General features: G+C 39.8%; 1 protein-coding gene across 1 annotated transcript in view; it reads left to right on the top strand.

Annotated features, from left to right (window-relative positions):
• Positions 1–11,243: 11,243 nt before the first annotated feature.
• Positions 11,244–24,871, top strand: part of SNAPC3 (small nuclear RNA activating complex polypeptide 3) — a 46,122-nt gene continuing 32,494 nt past the window's right edge. The window contains exons 1-3 of the mRNA XM_029202027.1: positions 11,244–11,657; positions 12,327–12,404; positions 20,266–20,350. Of these exons, the coding sequence (XP_029057860.1) occupies positions 11,338–11,657; positions 12,327–12,404; positions 20,266–20,350 (483 nt within the window). The 5' untranslated portion in view covers positions 11,244–11,337. The remainder of the gene's footprint in view (positions 11,658–12,326; positions 12,405–20,265; positions 20,351–24,871) is intronic.

Below are 24,871 nucleotides of genomic sequence, written 5' to 3'. Positions count from 1 at the left end.
TAGCCAAACGTAACAGGTCATTTCTCTAGCCACAGCCACTGGTTGAAAGGAATGGGACACTATGTGGTGGGCATGTGCTCTAAGGTGGATTAGTCATCCTCTTGGGTTGTTGCTATTTGGAGCTGGGTGACAAGGAGTCTTACCTCTCAGATCACAAAAGCTGAAAGATATAAATATGGGACAGCAGGCAGCCATATAAATGATATATGCATATTACAAAATTTTTAAAAAGTCATTTTAGGTTGGGATTGTTGGCATTATGAGTGCTTAAAAAGTTTTTAGTTCTGTGATTTTGATTTTCAATTTCAAAGAAAGGAAAGAAACATAGGCCAATTAAACTTCTGAGGTGATCCAGGACAATGTATAAAGTTTGGACAGAACAGTACAGATTGGAGTGGGAAAGCCTTCACAGAACTGAGTGATTTTAGTTGAGCCTTAAATGATCTGGATGAACAGAGGAAAATAGTGCAGGAAAAGAAGCAGGCTAGAAGGTCAACCTGATGGGGGCAAGAGTGAGTGAGTGTCAGGAGGCAGTTAAGCAGGTCAAAAAACATCGGAGTCATATGTGAGAGTCTTCAGACTAAGGGAGGAGAGGGGCCAGCACTGAGTTGAGGTTACGGGTTCTAGAAAAGGAGTCTATTCTGGCGTGCGGTAGAGAAGTGGGGGAGGAGGGGGGCTGGAGTGAAGGAACCTGCTGGCAGACGTAAGTGCCCTGGACATAATGACATGCCTAACTGCCTTCTACCTATGTAAACAAACTCTGTATGGGCCGCCACACCTCCCAACAGCCATGACCATGGCCGCACTAGTTAGACCGGAAGTGGACACAGGACAGGGCCATTTGAATGCTGACCAATGGCCTAGCACGGCCTGGTACGCAGGGCTTTTCCAAAACAGGAAAAACTGGGCCAGTCCTGTCCTCTTTCTGCCTCTAGCTTTTGCTCTCTCCCTCAAAAGATCTAGAGGGAAGTTTCTGGCAGCTCCATGAGCTGATCTGAAAGGTTATGAAGTAGACCCAGGCATAGGGTTGCCAGATCAAATAAAGAGTAGTTTGAATTTCAGATCAACAAAAACAACAAAACGTTTTTTCGTACAAGTATATCCCAGATAGTGCATGGGATATACTTATACTAAAAAGTTATTCATTCATTATGTATATCTGAAATTCAAATGTAAGTGGATGTCCCGCACTTTTCATTTGCTAAATCTGGCAACCTTATCAGGTGTCCTTATGCAGCACGCGAGTGTGAAGCATGTGGGGCAAAGCAGTGCAGATCTCTTCTTTTCTGCCTTAAGGGAAAAGGCAGTCTGACTGTCTCTGGTGCTGCGAGACTCTGCCCCGATGCTGCAGGCCTGTCTCCTGCCCTCTCATTGCTGGAGCATGACTAAGCCATCAGAGAGCACTTACTGCTCCTTCCCGAGAAGCTTTGCTGCTCAGTCTCCCCTGACCAGATACACACTGTATTATGAATGAGCTACAGATGTTCATCACCCAGGATTAGGCTTGTAATGGTGTTGGACTTTATTTTTTATTCTGCTAGACACCAGCAAATGCCTTCCAGACTAGGTCTTCAAAAGCAGGGAGTCTAATATAAATGTTCCCTCTCTTCAACCCCTCTCCACCTATGTAGCCTCTCTTTGAAGCCCCCAGCAAGGTGCCCCCATGCCTGCCCACTCCCTCAGTAAACCCCTGCCCTCCTTGGAGGAAGAGGACAGTCCTCCTCTCTGTCTTTTGTAGGGAGTTGCAAACTCGAGCACCTGAGAGGCTCTGCTTTGCTTAGTCACTGCTGACTCTGGAAGCACGAGGATAATCCCTAGTGTTTGATGTGCTTGACATCTTTAGAAATGTTCCTAAAAAGCAGGGCACACTCTCCAAGGTGAGTAGTTTTTTTCTCAGCTACAGTGTCTAATCATACACAAGGAAAATGTAGGTGAAAATGGCATTAATTCGACAAGTTGCAAAAGCATAATTGTGTTGGAAGAAATTGCTTTTTTTGTTTTTCTCCCTGGGCCTAGCTTACGTGACCAGAGGTGTACGTGGCTCTCTTTACCATCCTAGAAGTTGGTGCCAACTCTAATTAAATTCCTCTTTACCAGCTCCTCCCTTCTAACCTAGCTAGAAGGGGAGTTTCCCCGCACTGCAACTTAGCAGCCTACATAAGGGGCCAGTAAGAACTACCTGATAGAGAGGAAAGGAATGGAGGGGAAATGCACAGTGGAAGCCAGAAAGCCGTGGAAGAAAATGTACTGTTGATTCCTGGTGTCAGATCTCATGAACACTTCAGTTTTTGGACTTCCATAAGACCTCTCTCTATTCTTATAGAAATAAGCAACATAGAGAACAGACTTGTGGTTGCCAAGGGGGTAGGGGAGGGATGGATTGGGAGTTTGGGATTAGCAGATGCAAACTATTATATATAGATTGGATAAACAACAAGGCCCTACTGTATAGCACAGAGAACTATATTCAATATCCTGTGATAGGGCTTCCCTGGTGGCGCAGTGGTTGAGAGTCCGCCTGCCGATGCGGGGACACAGGTTCGTGCCCTGGTCCGGGAAGATCCCACATGCCGCGGAGCAGCTGGGCCTGTGAGCCATGGCCGCTGAGCCTGTGGGTCCGGAGCCTGTGCTCCGCAACGGGAGAGGCCACAACAGTGAGAGGCCCGTGTACAGCAAAAAAAAAAAAAAAATATCCTGTGATAAACTATAATAGAAAAGAATACGAGAAAAGAATATACGTATGTATAACTGAATCACTTTGCTGTACAGCAGAAATTAACACAACCTTGTAAAACAACTATACTTCAATAAAATAAATTTTAAAGAGAAAGAAAGAAGCATGTCACCTTCATCTAAAAAAGGAGTCAGCAAACATTTTTTTACTATAATTACATATTTTTTTATTGAGGTATAATTGACATGTAACATTATGTTAGTTTCAGATGTACAACATAATGATTCAATATTTGTATGTATTGTGAAACGATCACACAGTCTAGTTAACATCCGTAAAGGGCCAGATAGCAAATATTTCAGGATTTTCAGGCCATTCAGTCTCTTGTAACTACTAAACTCTGCTGTTGTAATGCAAAACCAGTCATAAACAATGAGAAATTGAATAAACATGACTGTGTTCATGTAAATAAAACTTTATTTACAAAAATCAATGGTGATACCATTCTCCAATAAAAAGAACCATGGTTTCTTGGAGAAATGGCTGATTCTAGGCATTGGGCAGGGAGTATATGAGTCAGAAGCATCTTGTTGCCCCAGAAAGTAAGGAAGTGCTCAGAAAACAAGAGGACAGCGTGGATGTGAAAGGGACACAGGAGCCGATCTGAAATAGCTCTCAATAACCAAAGCTGGAACAATGTGAGCAATAAAATAAATAAGTAGCTTTAAAATGTAGGTTTTATTCATCTATGGTGAAGGCTAGCAGATCAAGAGATGACTGCCAGTGTAAAGATGGTTTGTTACTCACGGTTCCTAAGAGGGGGCATGCCACACAGCAGGGGGCCACAGGAGGAAGCACCAGGATTGATCAGGAGGCAGAGGGAGCAAGAGGGAAATGTGGGCAAGAGCCCTTATTGTAGTTTCTGCAGGAAGAAACAGGTGAGGCAAGGTAAGCAGGTTTAGAATTGGCTGATTTAAATAATTTCAGTGGTTCTGGGGCATAGGGGCTGCCTGTAGTTGGCTGGTACCTGGCCTGGCTAATTAGGGCAGAGGAATAGTAACCTTGAGAGTGAGAACCTGATAGAGGAGGTGGGGGCGGGGCGGGGTGCCCATTCTGGGTAGATTGGTTTGCATTTGAAAGGCACACTCAAAGGAGAATCCTTTACTATCTCTAGAAATTGGCTATCCCTGGGAGGGGCAGTCTCTCCAGGCTCAGCAAGACCCCGATGTCAAAGCATCTGAAGCACGTGATTAATACAGAGTGATGGATGATAGTCCAAAACATAAAATAAACATCCATGAGTCCATACTGATATAAATAAAAGATTGAATAATTAAATAAGTGAAGGAGAAGAGACAAATCTCCCTTATAGGATTTCAAATAACTTATCAATATGTAACTACTCCCTGCTCCAGAAGATGAAACTTAATTCCCACTCCTTCCCCACTCCACACCCCCATGAGTATGAACTGTGCTTAGTGACTTGCTTCCAAGGAGTATGGAAAGAAAGAAAGAAACTTTACAGTGGAAAGATGCTTTCCTTCTGAGATAAGGGCAAAATCTAATATCAGAGAGTATTTCATTACCTGGTCCCACAGCTTCTAACCTTCAGTCATTTTATACCATTTCCAGGATCTTTTCCTCTTATACCAGTGAATGTGTCTCATAGAGGTAATAGGTGAACTTCAACAGATTTTAAAGAAGCATGCTTGGTTGCAGAATCTTAGGATGATACCAGCCTCACATCATGGGAGTCAGACAATGTCCTGGTTCAAGCCTCCCACCAAAAAATGACAGCTTCTTCCAAATCTCTCCATGTCCACAGTCCCTATCATCAAAAGGGACTAAAATGTTTTCTGATACTTCTTTTCTCTGATTCTATTATTTTCTACCAGTAGACTCTCTCACTGTCTTTGTTAATCCAAGATTTTAAATACCTTCCGATAAATTTGGCATTGTTCTTGGAAAAAGCTAATTGCCTAATTTGTACTTATCAGTGGAACAGAGGTGGGGATGGTGGGAGAACAGCAAACAATAGAGGTATTCTAAAACAATTAGTTGGAGACAATTTAGAGAATTTAAAAAAAAATCATTATGCAGGATTTCCCTAGTGGCTCAGTGGTTAAGAATCCGCCTGCCAATGCAGGGGACACGGGTTCAATCCCTGGTCCGGGAAGATCCCACATGCCTTGGAGCAACTAAGCTTGTGCGCCACAACTACTGAGCCTGTGCTCTAGAGCCCGTGAGCCACAACTACTGAGCCCTCGTGCCACAACTACTGAAGCCTGCGCGCCTAGAGCCTGTGCTTCGCAACAAGAGAAGCCACCGCAACGAGAAGCCCGTGCACCGCAACGAAGAGTAGCCCCTGCTTACCGCAGCTAGAGAAAACCCGTGCGCAGCACCAAAGACCCAACGCAGCCAAAAAAAAAAAAAAAAAGATTATTTTAAAAAATTCATTATGCAAATATATATCTATTAACAGTCATTCAGCTTTGAAAAGGATCATTGCTTAGAATTGAAGAGGACACTCAATTCAGGTTTTCCACCTCGGTTGTTAAAATTCCTTATAATTCATATCAGGCCTGTGAAAGGTTATAAATCTTACTTCTCACTAAATTGTTATTATTATTCTACCAACTGCCTTTATGACTAAGGGTACTTCAGCTGTCTTGCCCGTCACACATTCCCTTTCCGTCCTTCTGCTACTCCTTTCTTTGGCAGAGATAAACTCCCACATGGTCCCCTGGCTTCAGGAAAGCAATCCTCCACATGAACATGTAATCTGTTGAAGCAGAGAATCCAGGAACAGCACCAAGCAAAAGATTTTCTCCTTTTGGTATCTTTAAGGTGTCCTCAACTCTGTTGTGGAAAGAGCTGGCTAGTTCTTATTTTCCTAAAGCCTCTCGATGCCTAAGGGGTGAATGAGAATTGGGCATTTGGCCCTACCCCTCTCAGTAGAAATACCAAAGAAGACTGTAGCCGAAGCTGTTCCACAGTTGCTCTTGCAGGGCCTTTCTTTGAACCTTTTGGGAATGCCTGCCCCACAGAACCCGAAACTAAGAAAGATCCAGCACGCTGTAATTGCCACTTAAATTTAGGTATGCTCCCTGCTAATCATGGGTCAAATGTAAATGACTGAGCCCAGCCCAATTGAAAAATCAATTGGTTTAGAATATGGCCACAGCAGTGTAGCTTTGGTAATTCATCAGTAGAGATTTATGCTTAGTCAAGATGACGGTTGGATTGCAAAAGAGTATTTGTAAATTTAGAGACATCATTTCTATTTTTAGATAAAACTCATCAGTGCTTTGAAACACAAACAACGCTTAACCAAAAGAATCCTTTATATGTGTATGTGTCTGTGTGTGTGTATTTCATAACGGTAAAAGCAAAGGAAAGAACAGACAAAACAGGACGTAATCTTGATTATCCAGATTTTTCCGAAACAAGATGTCAGCACCTCAAGGCAAGAATGTTCCCCAAATGGTGTCCCACAATCGGAAATGCTATTCAACAAGATAGGATCAACAGAGAGTCAAAAGAAGATGACTAGGAGAAGGAAGTCACCATTCAATACGAGGAGCCTGACCAAGGTCAGAGTTGAAAGGTGATTTCAATGGGTGCAGTAGCATTTAATACTCTCAGAATCAGTCATTTTTAGAAATATTGCTGTTCAAGTAGATGAATCTTCATGCATTTTTATTATCGAAACCAAGTCCCCCTAAAACCAAGTTCCCTTACTGAGTTTATGATTAATCTCTCTATCCAAAACTTTATTCCCTTTCTTGTCCCCTGTGACCTCAATTCTGTGCCAACTGAACTCTAATCAACCAGAGTCAGATGACTAAAATTGCTGTTGTCGATAACATCATTAATGTACTAAAATTGCTGTTATAGGATATCATCATTAATGTACAAACTCAGGTTGTTTCTCCAGGGCTGGATGAGCCCATCCTTGTCTCTTTTCATAGACCCTCCATTGCCTCTTAACTGGATTATTGCAAATGTTTCCTTAATTATTTCCCTACCTCTTGCCTCTCTGGCAAGGTCCCTTGTATAGATTTAACCTCTTAATACATGGCTGTGTTCACCTCACTCCCTCTATTAGTTATCTATTGCTGTGTAACAGGTTACCCCAAAATGTGGCAGCTTAAATATTTATTATCTCACACAATTTCTGTGGGTCAGGAATCTGGGAACAGATGAGTTAGTGTTGGCAGGAATGCAATTCTCTTAGGCTTGACTGGGCTGGAGGGTCTGCTTCCAAGGTGGTTCCCTCAACTACCTGACAGGTTAGTGCTGATCAACGGTAAGAGGCCTCTTCTCAGTTCCTCATCATATCAGCCTCTCCATAGTGACGTCTGAGTGTCCTCATGACATGCAGCCAGCTTCCCCCAGGGTGAGTAATCCAAGAGAGTGCAAAAGAATAATTTTTAAATAGAGTTTTTAATTGGTGCCTGAGGACAGATAGTAATCAGCAAAATGACTGCCTGTAAGATTATTCATTGCTGCATTAATTGTACAAGCAGAAGACTACAAACAGCCTAAATGTACTTCAAGGGAGAACTAGTTAAAGAAATTGGACAGATACAGTGGAATAGGATGCTCTTTATATTTATATAAAAGGATGTCTTAAGATATAACCTCACATGAAAAACATGAGGTATAGAATATAGAACAGCATGTATAGTATGCAAAATATATGTGTACATGCATACATATGTGTGTGTGCAATATGTATACATACATACATATATATTTATATAAAATACATGATTTCTCTGGAAAGATACACAAGAAATTGCTAACTGGAGGTTATGGTTGCCTCCAGAAATCTAGGAAGGGGCTCTACATGACTGGGGGAAAGATAGAAAGGGAGACTTTCACTGCATGATGTTTGTATCTTTTTGTTCTTCCACTTTTATTGAGATATAATTGACATACAGCACTGTATAAGTTTAAGGTGTACAGCATAATGATTACATACATCAATGAAGCGATTATCACAATAAGTTTAGGGAATATCCATCATCTTATATAGATACAAAGTAAAAGAAAAAGAAAAAAACTATTTTCTTCCTTGTGATGAGAACTCTTAGGATACACTCTCTTAACTTTCATGTATAATATATAGCAGCAATAATTATGTTAATCATGTTGTACATTACATCCCTTGTACTTACTTATCTTATAACTGTAAGTTTCTACTTTTTGACCACTTTCATCCAGTCTCCCTCTCTCCACCCCTTGCCCCTGGTAACCACAGTCTGATCTCTTTTTCTACGAGTTTGTTTTTTGAAGTATCATTGACCTACAACACTATGTTAGTTCCTGGTGCACAACACAGTGATATGATATTTCTATACATTACAAAATGATCACCGTAAGTGTAGTTACCATCTCTCACCATACAAAGATATTACATTGTTATTGACTATATTGGAATATAGTCAATAATAATACAGTTGATATTTCTACCTTTTAAATTATGTGCTTATTCAAAAATTATTTTTAAAAATCCAGACCAATTGTCCACTCAGAGGGAAAAAAGCCAAAGCCAGAGGAGAAGAATAAAATAAATGACTTTGCTGTAGGAAAGATTTAGACATCAGAGAGAACTAGATGGAAATACAACTTGGACAGTTACTATTGAAATGTGGGAAACATATGGTTTCAACCCCAAGTGAGACTCCCAGTTACCTGTAGTCTAATTCTGAGAAAGGAGGCCTTGGGGCAGTGGTAGAATTACTTTGGAAACCAAGACGAAAGAAGTTCACTTTTGGAATTACATAAATTGGGAGCTGGGTGAATTTTAGAGATACAGTAGATCAGAGATCACAAACAGGTAGGCCACTGGCCAGATGCCTATGTGTATTGTGTTTGGTTTGAATACTGTTTTTAAATGTTATATGAACTGTTAAAGGATAAACTGAGGCATGTTAAAATTTTTGACTCTCTTTGAGCAAAAATCAATTCAAATAGGGCAGCACCAAACAGGAAGTGGTTAGGAGAACTCCACTGACTGGAGCCTCGGGAGAGAATCTTATAGAGAAAAGGCAGAAGCAAAGCAATTATTGAATGGTTATAGCTTGAAGTCTAGTTGGCTGTTTGCGATTGGTTGTCCTTAGCATTTTGATTTTGTAACCTTGAGGCATTTACAGACTTAGACTTTGGTTTTCTGAGGCAGGCTGCCATTGAATTAGAGCCACCTCAATCTAATGGCCTCCTTGTTTAAGTAATTTAACAAAATTAATTGCCCACATTTGAAGATCAGGAGATTTCACTTTTGTTGTTGTTGTTGTTAAAAAGCTAAATATCTGACTTCTTTAGAAATGTTGGAAGCTCTGGTGGAGAAATCCTGCATTCCTACATGGCAGCCATGGTAGCTTTGTAGACAGAGGCTGGTACTCCCCAGTTTGCCACGGCTCCCCCCAGCAAGCCAGTTTTCATCACCTGATGAGCTCATGTAAGCATGTCAAGTGAGGAAACTAATGCTCAGAGGCAAACTTTGAGAGCTCATGTCTCCCTATTCCTACTCTCCAATCAAGAGTCATAATCTTGGTTTGTGCCACTACTCAGAATCCTGCCTCTAAATTAATGCCACGACCTCAACCCAGTGGTTGGTTCCAACATCCACAATTGGGAAACCTTTGTTTTTGTTTTTGTTTTTTTTCCTCCCTCAGGAATCATACAAAACTCACCCAGAATTACAAGGACTATATCTATCCTGGGATCTTAGAATCTTTCTATCTCTTTTCTGTTGTTGTCTGGTCCTAGTTCCAGGTCTAAAAATGCTCCCATTTTCTGCCAAACTTGCAACAGGGCCAGAAGCTTCCTTTGCCGTGGCTGAAGAGGAGAAACTTCCTCTACACTCTTATATTGTCATTTGGGAACTGTGAATTAAACTGACAAAAGACAGATTAATGAGAGTTCACAGAAAAATTTGACTCAAGGACGCAGTTAGAATTTGGGCTTATGTACTATCTTAATGAGATAAGGGGAAGGGGAGCGCAGCACTTACAGGAAAACAAATGACTTCTTAATAGGGGAGGGGGAGAAAGGGCACTTAGTGGAAAACAAATGACTTTCAGGAAAGATAAATAGGTCCTTAGGACAACAGATGGGAGATACAGCTTTGTGACAATGTGTAAGTGTAATGCCCACTTCTAGTCAATCTTCTCTAGTTGTGGGAGGGGATTTATGACAATTGAGTTCTTTGGGGAGGCTCCACATTTAGGAAGATAATGGAGTTCAGGAAAAAAAGCCAATTCTCAAATGCCTTCAGCTCAAAATAATTTTTATGCTGCAGTGGTTATTCTGGACCTCTTTAGACTTATTCCAAAGAGTGGCCGCTGATGCTAAGACTCAAAGGAGTTCCACTGGTGCCGACCACTAACCCTTCTTTCCCCCCCGATCCCTGCGATCCACACGTCTAAAGATGCTGTTCTGAAATGCCACACCTCATAGTGAACCACCTTCCCTTGCTGTGTTCTTTCTGGTCCTGCCCCTTCCCACTGCTTCTCAGGAACCATTGTGGTTTCCACTCCTGAAGACAATGTTACTCATCTCCAGATACATGTTAGAGTTCTTACATCTGAAACGTGACTTCATTCTCTGGAGTGAGAGCTCCCCTGTTAAGGGATTTAGAGCAAGGTTTACAGGCACTGGGAAGACTAATTGTCCTCAGGTTGTGAGAATTCAACTCAAACTATCTAAAGATAAAAGAAATTACTGGCTTACATAATGGCAAGTCTAGGGGAGAAGATGGCCTCAGCCCCACTATTCCAAGTCACCGTGACTTCTCTATTTTCTGCCTTTGCTTATTTAAACTCTTGGCTTTTTTCCTTCGAACCCTTCCACTGTCTGACACAAGCTTTGTCTAAGGGCACATCCTCAGGTCCTCAGATTGGAGGGAGAGTTTCTTAGTTTACAGATAAAATCCCAGATTTCCGACCTTGCTTCTATTTCCTAGCAGTTAACTCCTTCCTCAACAGCAAAACTGGGATGATAATACCTGCCTGGAAAAGCTGTTGTGATTTTTAAAAATATACGTTAGGGATAATACTGTACAGCGTCTGATACACAGTAGGCGCTCAATAAACCTTATTCTGCGCGTGTACAGCAATGATACGTATATACATGGGGCCGTTGAGGAGGTTCTAAACGAACCGGACCTGGAGGGCCAGTCAGGCCCCGGGTCTCAGCCTTCGACCCTCAAGTCTCTCAGTCTTTGGGTCAGTGAGGCAGCAGCGCAGCTCTCGAACCCTGGAGTCAAGGAAAAGTTCCGCACCTCAGGGCCGAGAGGAAATCAACGAGGGGGACCAAGCGGCGTGCCAAAACCGCCCTATCCCGCATAGAGCGAGGCTGCGTAACCGAGCGGGCTGAGAACCCCCCCTCAGACAAGCTGCGGTGAAAAGAAAGCCGCATCCGCTCTCCTGTGAGCCGAGACCAGAGAACAATGAGTTCAAGCCCTGCACGCGGAGGCTCGTGGTGCCACGCCCGGGGGCGGGCCCAACTCGCGGCCTGACGGGAAACGTAGTGTCTAAAGCTGTGCCAGTGCAGCCCAGTTGCTCGCCGGCCCGGGCTCCGCGCAACTACAAGTCCCAGCAAGCCCCGCGAGGCCTTGATCAGCCGCTTTTCGCCGGGAAAGGAGAGGGGCGAACATGGCTGAAGGCAGCGGCGGCGGCTCAACGTGCGGCGGTGGGGAGGGCGGCAGGCAGAACCTGGTTCCCAGCAGTGGCGGCTCCAACTTCCCAGAGTACGAGCTTCCTGAGTCGAATACGCGCGTTTTCCATGTGGCCGCTTTCGGGGAGTTGTGGCTTGGCCGGCTGCGCGGGGAAGGGGACTTGTCGCTGAAGGAGCCGCCGGCACCGGCGCTGCCCGGGGGCCGAGGGGTTGCAGACTCCGGCCGGGAGGATGAGGCCGTGGCCCGGGATCTGGGCTGCAGCCTGGAAGCGGCAGCCGAGCTGAGGGCGGTGTGCGGGTGAGTGCGGGGCCGAGGGGCTCTTGCGGCTTGGAGTCAACCCGGGTGCAGCCTTGCTCCTGCGCGCCCCTGGGCCTCATCATGGGGGCGGGCCTGTGGTTTACTCCCCGGGGTAGAAGGGCCGCCCTATCAAAGCTTTCCCAGAACAACGGGAGAAGTCCCGTGATGGGAATGCACAATTTCTGCTAGTGGGATTGAAAGGACGAGAGAGCCGCATGAAAGATTAATTTTTCTGTTCACTAGTTTTTAAAGTGCTTATTAATGTAGGAAAGCAATCAGAGTAACAGCGACGTGTATGTCTTTGACAAGACACTTTGACGACGGAGGAACCTTAGTTTATGATGAGGCTGGAAGGATATTTAACCACAGCAGTGTCAAAACGTTGATTATCTCGTCTCTTTTGGGGACCTCCTGGGTATACTGTTATTGAGATATTCCTCAAAGTGATTTATTTTAAATGAAAATATTAAAATAACGATCTATTTCTCCATTTAACAGTATTGGCCGCCTTCAACCAGGCATATATCCCTTTCTTTATAGAACATTGGCACAGAATTCGCCTTTAATTCTGGTTATCTGATTGCTTAATTATTCAGTGATGTATTTAGGACACAACTCCTGCTTGCTAAGGACAGGATGCGGTGATTACTTTGTTTGTTTTTGTTTTAGTCTCGATAAACTGAAGTGCCTTGAGGAAGGGGAGGATCCAGAAGTCATCCCAGAAAATACTGACCTAGTGACTTTGGGGTATGGAGGACTTTGCTTTTGTTACTTATTTAAATATTTTTTTCAACATTATATTATTCGAAAGTTGAGAGTATGGTATTGTTATCCCACCTCCTAAATTCAACCATTGTTGACATGTGGCCGTATTGGCTTTAGCTGTATGTGTTTGAGATCCCTCGTGTGTGTCTTTTTCTATGGCTGAACTATCAGTAAGTTGCAGACATCATGATAATTTACCGCTAAGTACATCAGTGTATAGCTTCTGAAAGTATGATCCTACTACTTAATCAGAGTGGTATTATTATACCTAAGAAAATTAACAGTAACAGCATTATCTCTAATATCCAGTCCATATTCAAATTTGTGTTTATTTTTAAGTGTTTACAAAGGTACAGTTAATCTGCTTAGATTTTGGGGTGGCAAGCTAAATACTCTGATAGTGTGGTAAAGGACTACTTTTTGAAAATTTTCTGTCAGAGCCATACTTTTGTAAAATAGGATAAAAATGAATTACTAGAAAAATGAAATTAAAAGACAAACATAATAAAACTCCAAGTTTTTTATCATTAAATTCAACAGTAACATTACTGTCATATAGGTGTGAACATTTCTAAATGCTTACTCTCATTGTCTGTACTGATTGGATAACAAATAGCTCATAGATCAATTCCGGTCTGCCAACCACATTTTGAGAAAGGCTGCTCTATGGTAATACTATTATAGAGAAACTGCATGTAATAGTGAAATTTGTAATTTCCAGTTTGTAGCCCGTTTACTTTGCACCATCTCAGCTACGTTGTCATACTTTATCCTACCCTTTCTATTTAGGCAGGCGTTTCGACCCTACCTTGTTGTTGGCTTATTTTTGTAATTGCCGAATCTGTTTCTCTTATCCCTGTTGCTAACACTTACATTAGCAACACTTGGAGCGCTATAAAAAGTTCCTGTCTTTGCTAGGTCCTGTGTCCATCCTGCTATCACCTAAGCATGCTCATTTGCTGAGAAATCGTCAATGGCTCAACCTCTCCTCTATGGGCAAATTTCAGATTTTTTTACTTAGACATTTGAAACCTTCCACATAGCCCAGATCTGCCTTTCCTGACTTGTTTTCAACCATTTTCTCTTTCAGTGCCTCAGGATGCACATGGCCCCTCTCCCATCTGAACCCTAACCTAACCAGTCTCTTTGAGTCCCTAACATTCATTTCCACATCTCTACAACCCATCTATCTCCCTTTGGAAATAGATACACTCGTAATGTCTAGAATTCTTCTAACATTTCTAAAGTCCTTGAAGGTTCATTGAGAGTCCAAGCTCCTTCATCTGTGAATTGCGCTTAAGCCTGTCGGACTGCTTTACTCCATTTGGTACCCTTTAACTATTGTTGATTGATTATTTGGATTTTTTTCTAAAATGCACATCTGATTGTCTCACTGTCTTACATAAAATCTTTCAGTGGTTCTTAGGCATAGTCCTGAGTTCTTAAATGGATCACAAGGTTCTCTATAGAATGGATCTTGCTGGTCTTTTCGGCCCTACATCGCTGCAGTGCTCCAGCCATGTTACACTGTTTTTCAGTTCCTAGAATGTGCTCTCTCATCCTAGGCCTTTGCCTAGAACACTCACACTTCCTTATCCCCAGGTCTGGCTGACTTCTACTCATCTTTCAAGTTTTAGCTGAAGGACTAAGGACTCCATCTAGCTCCCCTTTTATGCTCGTGTAGCCGGCGATACTTCTCTAATTGAAATACTCTTCACACTTATACTGTACTTATTTAATTTTCTGTTTTCTAGCTAGACTTAAAAGTTCCATAAGCTGTGTCTGTCACACCCACTGCCATGTCCCTCATTCCTAGAATTTTGGCATATGATAATAGGGAGTCAGTAGATACTTGTAGAATGAGTGGAATAAATGAAACTTGCATAAACCTAAGGAAGCGATTTTTTAGAGATTGGCTAAAAGAAGAAAGTTGATATTTATAAAGCAGACTTTTTTTTTCCTATAGTTAATTACATGCTAATTGGCTTATAATGATGTTATTGAGCTATGTGAAATAGTAATTTTCAGACTGCTTTACACAGTGCTTCCCCTGGCTATTTTCTGTTACTAGATCAACTGGATCTCCTTGGTTGTCTTCTAGTCCCTTCCATAGGAAATGTGAGTAGAATTATATGTATAATCTAATGTAAAAGGAGTTAGTGCAGCATTCCTTAGCTGGGATTATTTTGATGTACTTTAAAACTATTATATTTAAAATAAGACTAATCTTAATCTTAACAGTACCACAAGTGAATTAGGCTTGTGCCAAAAGCCAAAAATCTGTATCTCTCTGCTTTCTCTTTCACTAAACCTTCCTTTCTTTTCCCTACCAATAACTTAAAAACGTAAAGTAAAAACAAAACCTAAGTACATGACCCCTTTATTGTGGCATAAAATACATTTCTACCACTTCTTTTCTCCAAAGGTTAAGCAACATTGTTTTTAGTACAATAGCTTGTAGATAGAATATTTAAGAATATAATCTAAGAAAAATTTCCAGAATGGGGAAGAAAACCTGAACAAATTAAAAGGGCTCACTGGTTACCTGGGAAAATTAACTCAGAATTATCAACTCTGAGATGTATCCTAATAAAACAATTATATTTCAGAGAGAAAATGGGTAACAAGGGGCATTAAAAAATATATAAATGCAAAGGTAACCACTGGAACAAAAATGCAAATACCAAACCTCCCTCTGCAATTTCTAAAAAATAGACAAGCAGAAAGACATGTCTCATAATGAAAAAAACAGCTAATATAACAAAATACACACAATTAGAAAATGTAATAGAATTGAGGCCAAAGGCATCAGTTTTTCTACAGTCTCATAAAAGGGTTTAGATTAGGCTCACAAAACGAAAACCTTGCAGAGACAACAGACACATCTAAAATAAAGTAATTCAGAGAGGTTAAAAATAAATGGTGGGACAAAAGTATACCAGATAAATGGAAAGAAAAATTGAGCAGATGTAATGGTCCTGATAACAGACTAATAAAATTCAAGTCCCCAAACATTAAATATGACAAAGGACACATTTTAGTGCTAAAGGCCACAAACCACAGTTAAGATAGAATACTTATATATACCCCAAAGAATATAGCAGCCAACTTTATAAAACAAAACTGTAGGGGATTCAAGGAAACATAGCTAGAAACACACTAACGATAGGGCACTTTAATATACCAATCTCAGCACAAGACAGATCAACTGGCTAAAAAAAGTGAGGAGGTAAGAGCTCTAAACAACATAATCAGTAGGATATGTCTTATGGAGATACATGTATATACATAAAATTTATAACCCTGTGTTAGAGACTGTGTGGCACATTCACAAAAGTTGGTTATATATTAGGTCACAGAGGAAACATCATAACATCCATTGAGTAGAAATAAAACAAACAGCACTCTCTGATCACAACATAATAAAACTAGAATTTACTAACAAAAACAAAAATCAGGCCATTCTAACATGGAACTGTTCTAACAGGGCTGCTGTTACAACATGGTAAAATATATATACCTTAGTTGTAAAGCTAGTATCTTATTTAATAGGGAAGCAGTACATATATTTCTGCTAAGATCTGGAATAAGCAAGCATGCCTAGTATCTCACTGCTTTGCAGCATTGTATTACAGGATTAGCCATGCAGTTTGACAAGAGGAATCAATTAGAAGCATAAGAGTAGTTAAAGAAGAAAAACTAGCTCTATTTGTGAATGATTTAATGGTATTACCTGGAAAAGAAATCAATGCTAAAACAGACAAAAACCAAAAAAGAATTTAGTGTAAGAGCAGGATACAAAATTGATTAAAAAAATGGCCTTCGTAGATACAAACAGTAAACAATTAGAGGACATAATGGAGGAAAATCCCATTTACAATAGTCAAAAAGGTTAAATACTTAAGAATAAATTTAACAAGAAATGTGTAAAACTGAGGTAAGGGAAAATTTTAAACCCTCCTGAAAGACTCAGAAAAGATCTTGAAAACATTGAAAGATATCCTCTGTTCTTGAATAGGAATACTAAGCATTATAATGTTGTTAGTTCTTTCTAAGTTAATTTACAGATTAAGTGCAATCCCAATAAAATGCTAAAAGTATTGGTTATTTTATGGAGTTAGTTGATAATAAAGTTCATATGGAATATATTCAAGAGTAACTAGGAAAAAACTGGGTGAGGAGGAGAAAATTGTGAGTGCCTGGTAATTTTACCATATATTAAAATATACTACAAAGCCTTTATAATTAAAACAGTGGGTACTAGCTCATGAATAGACAGATAGACCAGTGGAATAGAAGAGAAAGTCCAGTTAGATTCAAATGCATATGGAAATTTAGTATGATGCTATACACTAGAATAAACTCCAGAGGGAGTGGGATCAAAATGTAGAAAATGAAACATACCTACCTTGGTGTAGTGAAAGGCGTTCTAACTATGATTTAAATCCAGAGGTAATAAAAGGAAAAGATTGATAAAATGGACTACATATAAAAATTTAAAATTTTGCATGACAAAAAACACCATAAACAAAGTCAAAAGACAGTTGCCAGACTTGGAGAAAATATAACATATACACAAAGGGCCGGTAACCCAAATATATAATACCTTAAAAGTTGAGGGACAAAGACCAAAAACCCAAAGGGAAAATGGGGAAAAGATATGAACCAATAATTCACACACAAAAAAGATATAAAAATGACTCACAAACATGAAGAAATGTTCATGCAGATTCATTATTAGAGAAATGCAAGTTAAAGTGACAGATACCTTTTTTCTCCTATCAGACTGGCACAAATTTTAAAATATACGTTCTTTTGATGAGGCTGAGGGAAGCAGGCATTTTCAGACATTCCTGATGGAAATGTAAATTGATAGCAACCCTCCTGTAGGGAAATTTGGTAATGCCCAACACAAAATTACATAGGCACTTAGCAGTCCCACTTCTAGCAATCTCTACTGAAGATATACCTCCAACAATATGAAAATTTATTATGCATAAGGTTATTCGTTGCAGCATTGTTTGTAATAGCAAATATTTGAAATATCCTAAATATACATACATAGAGTGTTGAAGAAATTATAGGACATCCACACAGTGCAGTATTGTGTAGCTGTGCTCAAGGATAAGGAAGGATGAACCAATAGATTTCTAGGAAATACTGTTACGTGACAAAAGCAAAGCCCAGAAGCATACGTTACCCTGCTTGTAAAAACGAAGTTTCATTGGGTATCAGTTTATTGGCTCTCATCTAAAAGTGTACCCTTTTTGCCTGCTCTGTAAAAATGAGTCTCAGCTCTTTAAATGTTTTTCCTTTCCCAACTGGCACAGTATTAAGCTTTGTCAGTAAAGGGCACAGGAGAGACTTTGCATGAGGAAGGAGTTCTGCTTCTTGGTGCCATGTGCTGGCTCAGCAGGGTCCTGCAGCACACACAGCTTCCCCAGCATCCAGCTCCCACAGTACCCAGCAGTCAGTAGCACAGAGCTTTCCCTGCTGCTCCACTCCCCTTGAAACCTCCCTGGAAGAGCTTTTCCTGTCACCCTTGAGGGCAGATTTCCAGCAGGTTCCACTGATGCACCCTAGCAACTTCTCTGCCATTCAGCGAGTCACAGCCATTCCCTCTCCAATAAGGTCTGGCTCTCAGTCCTGGGGGAAGAAAAGGGGGCCTTCCTTGGGTATTCTTTCTTAGCGCAAGGGGTAGGGTTCCTTGTATGCTATTCCTTTGTTCTCTAGCGTTCTCTACTTCTTACTTGCCAGTCTCTCATTACTCCAGTCCTCTGTTAAAAGTTAATAATTCTTTAGATTAAACTTTGTTCAAATTACTGTTTAGTTTTTTTCTCCTAATTGAACTCAGACTGACACAAAAAGGAATATAAGAAAATACATAGGTATCTGTGTATTTGAACAAAAGAAATGGAGAGGGTAAACCAGAACCGTAGAGATTGGTGGCCTGCGGTGGGTGGGTAGGACAGGGGTGGAAAGAAAGGAGGAAATAGGTACAGGTTAGTGGTCGGGACAAAGAGGGAATGATACTTCTCTGAATATGTATACCTTTTATAACTCTTAGAATCATAGTAGTGTTTCATATATCTTTTACACAACCCAAAAGTAATCAGACAATTAAAACCAGCCAAGATGTAGGGGGAGACCCAAAATAGAATGTGAAACTAACAAATGAGTCTATTGTGTTACAAATGAATAGCATCACAACACTGAAGAGAATTAGTAAGAAAGATCTAATCTGATTCTGTATAAAAGTGTACTTGGATTCAGTGTTGTAAGGCTGAAGACAAAAAGAACTATTAATTTTTAGTGTTTTTCACAGGGGTGTAGGTTAGCAATTCTGCAACCATGTTTTTTAAAGAACTGAATGTGTAAGTGAATAGATTATAGATAAAGGGAGCTGGGTTTCTTGTGGAGAAAAGTTATAAACAAGGAAAGGCTGAAGGCTAAAATGAATCCTGATTTTAGTTTGGGATTAGAAGTATTAGTATAAACTCAATGGCTTTAAAAATATATAACAGAGTATTGGGTTAAATAAACTACATTATTGAAGTTAAAAAATATATAAACAAAAATACAGAAACACAGATATTTGTACATGTGTGGTTTAGTATATATATGTATGTTTCGTACCTCTCTCTGCTGAGAGTCCTGGAAGCAGTGACTGCAGTAACAATGAGAACACCTCATGCTCAGGTACAGGTGTCTAAACCTCTCTCCAGTGAAGGAACTAGGGCTCCTAGAAGTGGTTGATTCCAGGGCTGAGACACGAAAATACAGGGTGAGCCTTGAGCATCTTCTGTGGTGCCAGAAAGCAAGGAAATACTTAACAAGAAAAAAAAAAAAGATGGCTTGTTGAAAGAACAGAGCCAAATTGAAGGAGCTCCTAGTGGCCAAAACTAGAATAATTTGAGCAACAGAATAACAGTAGTATTAGATTTTAACCTGTAGAATAAAGTAAATATTTATGAGTTCATACTAAAAATATAAATAACCAAATAACTAAATAAATAGGAAGAAAGAGGCAGGTCTTCCTCATAATACCAATGAATAAATGTTAAAGGAGGAAAATAGAGAATCACTGTTAGGTATAAACCACAGTAATAAGTGTTGTAGACAAAATCTACTGGTGAGTGCTGAAATTCCTGGATGAAAGTTTGAGGAGAAACAAGATTTGCATAGTCTCAAAGTATCTCCCCACAAACACTTATCAGGGACAAAGGAAAAGAAAATATCTTTCTAGTGTAGGAACCTGGCAGACAGGAGCTTAACCAAGGTAAATATCTACAGGAATAAGACATACTAATATTAACATTATGAATGTCAGGATGGTACAGTGAGAAGGAAAACATCATTCTTGTGGTATTCTTGTCAAAAGTTTATAAGCTTACTCCAATTATGAGGCAACAGCAATTAAACCCAAATTGAAGGACTTATATAAAAACACTGATTAGGGCTCTTTGAAAGTGTCAAGGTCATGAAAGACAGAGACTGAGGAACTGTAGAAGACTGGAGGGGAAAGGAGAAATAAGAAATGCAGTGTGGTGTCTGAATAGGATCCTGGGACAAAAAAGGCAGTAAAGTTAAAAATTTGTGAAATTCAAAGAAGTTCTTTAGTTAATAATACTGTATTAATGTTAATTTCCTGGTCTTGATAATTATTCTGTGAACATGTAAGATGTTAACAGGGAAAGCCAGGTAAGAGATATAAGGGAATTCTTTGTACTATTTTTGCAGCCTTTCTTTAAGTCTAAAATTAGTTCAGAATAAAAAGCTAAATATTAAAGATATTTTTGAAGCCCCAGTAAAGAATGTTGAAGTTTGATTTTTCTTGTAACAGGGTTAGAAAGAGACTTCTGGAACACCGGGAAGAAACCATAACGATAGACCGGGTCTGCAGACAAGAAACATTTGCTTATGAGATGGTAAAATGTCTTATCTTTTCCACCTCTTCCCATGAAACAAACTCTCACTGATGTTAGTGATGACTGTATGGGGGCTTTATATTGGATGTGCTTAGTTGGAAACAAATTAGAGAAACTTCACTGGGACTGGGAACTAGTAGGAGAAAAAGACCGATAAAATTCAAGTGATGGGGAATTCCCTGGCAGTCCAATGGTTAGGACTCCACTTTCACTGCCAAGGGCGCAGAATCGATCCCTGGTCAGGGAACTAAGATCTTGCAAGCCATGCAGTGCAGCCAAAAAAAAAAAAAAAAAAAAGAAAGAAAAAAAATTCAAGTGATGGCACATTTTCCTGTCAGATTTTGGCCTTTATTTTTGCTTTTACTTTGGTCTTGCCCTCTGTATTAGGCTAATTTCATGCCTTTCACCACCCTCTTTCTGATATTTTTGTTCTGCTCCTGATTTTGGTTTAACTCTATTCTTTTCTAATCCATTATTTCTTAGCTAAAACCCTCAGAATAATTTAAGATGGTGAATAATGAGGAATTAAGTGTTAGTAGACATGATAGGTTCATTCAGTACATGTTCTTGACAACTTATTATGAGCCAAATGCTGTTTTAGGCACTTAATAGTGCAGAAGGGCACCTGTTTTCTCTCATTCATTTTTATAATTGTGGTAAATTTTACATAACATAAAATTTAACATTTTAACCATTTTAAATGTTCATTTAAGTGGCATTAAGTACATTCACAATGCTGTGTAAGCATCACTACTATTTTCTGAACTTTCTCATCATCCCAAACAGAAATTCTATACCCATTAACACCAACTCCCCATTCTCCCTTCCCCCAGCCCCTGGTAACCTCTGTTCTACTTTCCATTTCTGTGGATTTGCCTGTTATAAATATTTCATATAAGTAGAATCATGCAGTATTTGTTCTTTTGTATCTGGCCTATTTTACTTACTATAATGTTTTAATGGTTCCTCCATGCTGTAGCATGCATGAGAACTTCATTCCTTTTCATGGCTGAGTAATATTCCATTGTATGGATATACCACATTTTGTTTATTCATTCATCTGTTGTTGGACATTTGGGTAATTGCTGCCTTTTGGCTATCGTAAATAATGCTATAATGAACATTAGTGTTCAAGTATCTGAGTCCATTTTAAGCTCTTTTCAATATATACCAAGGAGTGGAATTGCTTGGTCATATGGTAATTCTAGCTTTAACATTTTGAGGAACTACGAAACTGTTTTCCACAGGGGTTGAATTATTTTATATTCCCACCAGCAATGCAGGAGTGTTTCAGTTTCTCCACATTCTTGTCAACATTTGTTATTTTCTAGGCTTTGATAATAGCCATCTTAATGGGTGTGAAGTGGTATTCATTATGGTTTTGATTTGCATTTCCCTAATGATTATTGATGTTGGACATCTTTTCATGTGCTTTTTGGCCATTCGTATATTTTCTTTGGAGAAAGTTCTATTAAAGTCCTTTGAGTCCTTTGCCAGTATTTAAATTGGCTTGTTTGTCTCTTTGTTTTTGAGTTGTGAGTTCTTTGTATGTTCTGGATACTAGATGCTTACCATATGTATAACTTTAAAATATTTTCTTCCATTCTGTGGATTGTCTTTTTACTCTCTTGATAGAGTCCTTTGATGTACAAAAGTTTTAAAATTTGATAAAATACAATTTATCTGTTTTTTTTCTTTTGTTACTTGTGCTTTTGGTGTCATACTTAAGAAACAATCGCCAAATCCAACGTCATGAAGATTTTTTATTTTACCCTGTTTTCTATAAGAGTTTTATAGTTTTAGCTCTTAAGTTGTTGATCCATTTTTAGTTAATTTTTATGTATGGTATAGGGTGAAGGTTCAACTTCATTCTTCTGCATGGGGATATTCAGTTTTCCCAGCACAAAAGACTGTCCTTTCCCTGTTGAGTGGTTTTGGTACCTTTGTTAAAAGTCAGTTGACCAAATAAGGTTTATTTCTGAGTTCTCTATTTCATTGGTCTGTATGTCTGTCCATATCCTGGTACCACATTGTTTTGATTACTGTGGCTTTGCGGTCATTTTTGAAATTTGGAAATGTTAGTCTTCCAGTTTTGTTCTTTTTCAAAATTGTTTTCATTATTCATGGTCCCTTGAAATTCCATACGAATTTTAGGATGAGCTTTTTTATTTCTGTAGTAAGAACAAAAAAAGCATTGAGGTTTTGATAGGGGTTGCATCAAATCTTTATATTGTTTTGGGTAGCATTGTTATCTTAACGATATTGTCTTCCAGTCCATGAACAAAAGATGTTTTCCAGTTTGTTTAGGTTGTCTTTAATTTTGTTCGGCAACATTTTGTAGTTTTTTTGTATGTACAAGTCTTTCATCTCCTTTGTTGCATTGTTTATTAAGTATTTTATTTCTTTCCTTGCTATTTTTTTTTTTTTTTTGCGGTATGCGGGCCTCTCACTGTTGTGGCCTCTCCCGTTGCGGGGCACAGGCTCAGCAGCCATGGCTCATGGGCCTAGCCGATCCGCGGCATGTGGGATCTTCCTGGACTGGGCCACGAACCCGTGTCCCCTGCATCGGCAGGAGAACTCTCAACCACTGCGCCACCAGGGAAGCCCTTCCTTGCTATTTTAAATGGAATTGTTTTCTTAATATTCTTTTCAAATTGTTCATTGCTATCGTATAGAAATACAACTGATTATTTTTTTTTTTTTTGCAGTACGCGGGCCTCTCACTGTTGTGGCCTCTCCCGTTGCGGAGCACAGGCTCCGGACGCGCAGGCTCAGCAGCCATGGCTCACGGGCCCAGCCGCTCCGCGGCATGTGGGATCTTCCTGGACCAGGGCACGAACCTGTGTCCCCTGCATCGGCAGGCGGACTCTCAACCACTGCGCCACCAGGGAAACCCAATACAACTGATATTTGTGTTGGTTTTATATCCTGCAACTTTGCTAAATTTATTAGCTCTAACAGGATTTTTGTGTGTGAGTTCTTTAGGATTTTTTACATCGAAGATCATGCATGTCATCGGCAGAGATAACTTTATTCTTTCCCAATTTGGTTGCTCACTTGACCTGTTTTCCTTCCTTCCTCCATCCCTCCCTCCATCCCTTCCTCCCTCCCTCCCTCCCTTCCTTCCTTCCTTTTCCCTCTAATTTCTCTGGCTAGAATTTCTCTAGTACTTTGTTGAATAGAAGTGGCAGAAGTGTACATCCTTATCAATCTTTAACTATTGAGTATTAGTTTAGCTGTGGGTTTTCCATATATGACATTTATCATATGGAGTAAGTTCCCTTCGATTCCTGTTTTATTTAATGTTTTTATCATTATTAAGAAAGGGTATTTAATGTTTTAAAAAATTATTTAACATTATTTAATGTTTTAAGAAAGGGTATTGGATTTTGTCAAATGTTTTTTCTGCATCAATTGAGATGATGTGTTTTTTTCATCATTCTATTAGTGTGGTATATTGCATTGATTTGCATTTGTTGAACTACCCTTGCATCCTGAGGATGAATCCCCCTTGGTTGTGATATGTGATCCCTTTTATATGCTGTTGAACTTGTTTTGCTAGTATTTTGTTGAGAATTTTTATATATATACTTATAAGGGATGTTGGCCTATAGTTTTCTCATAGTGTCTTTGTCTGACTTTGGTATCAGAGTATGCTGATCTCATAGAATGAATTAGGAAGTATTCCCTCCTCTTCAGATTTTTTGGAGGACTTCAGGAAGCATTGATAAATTCACCAGTGAAGCCATCTGGTGCTGGGCTTTTCTTTGTTAGGAGGTTTTTAATTTCTGATTTAATTTTCTTACTTGTTACAGGTCTATTCATATTTTCCCTTTCTTCTTGAGTTAGTTTTGATTATTTCCTTCCTTCTGCTAGCTTTGGGTTTAGTTTTCTTTTTCTGGTTCCTCAGGTTATTGGTTTGAGATTGTTCTTTTCTAATGTAGATGTTTAGAGCTGTAAGTTTCCCTCTTTGTACTCCTTTTGCTGCATCCCGTAAGTTTATGTTGTGTTTTCGTTTTCATTTGTTTCAAAGTATTTTGTAATTTCCCTTGTGATTTCTTTCTTGACCCATTGGTTGTTTAAAAGCATGCTGTTTAATTTCTACATGGAATTTTTCAGTTTTCCTCCTGTTACTGATTTCTAGTTTCATTCCCTTGTGATCAAAAATGATACTCTTTAAAAAAATTTATTTATTTTATTTATTTTTGGCTGCATTGGGTCTTTGTTGCTGCATGCGGGCTTTCTCTAGTTGCGGCAAGCTGGGGCTACTCTTTGTTGCGGCGTGCAGGCTTTTCGTTGTGGTGGCTTCTCTTGTTGCAGAGCACAGTCTCTAGGCCCTTGGGCTTCAGTAGTTGTGGCACATGGGCTCAGTAGTTGTGGCTCGCAGGCTCTAGGGCTCAGGCTCAGTAGTTGTGGCGCATGGGCTTTGTTGCTCCATGGCATGTGGGATCTTCCTGGACCAGGGCTCGAACCTGTGTCCCCTGCATTGGCAGGTGGATTCTTATCCACTGTGCCACCAGG

Source organism: Monodon monoceros, unplaced genomic scaffold, assembly GCF_005190385.1.
Source record: "Monodon monoceros isolate NGI ecotype Baffin Bay Population unplaced genomic scaffold, NGI_Narwhal_1 Super_Scaffold_5, whole genome shotgun sequence".
In the NCBI taxonomy this organism is placed as follows: Eukaryota; Metazoa; Chordata; class Mammalia; order Artiodactyla; family Monodontidae; genus Monodon; species Monodon monoceros.
This window is presented reverse-complemented; position numbering and strand designations above follow the sequence as displayed.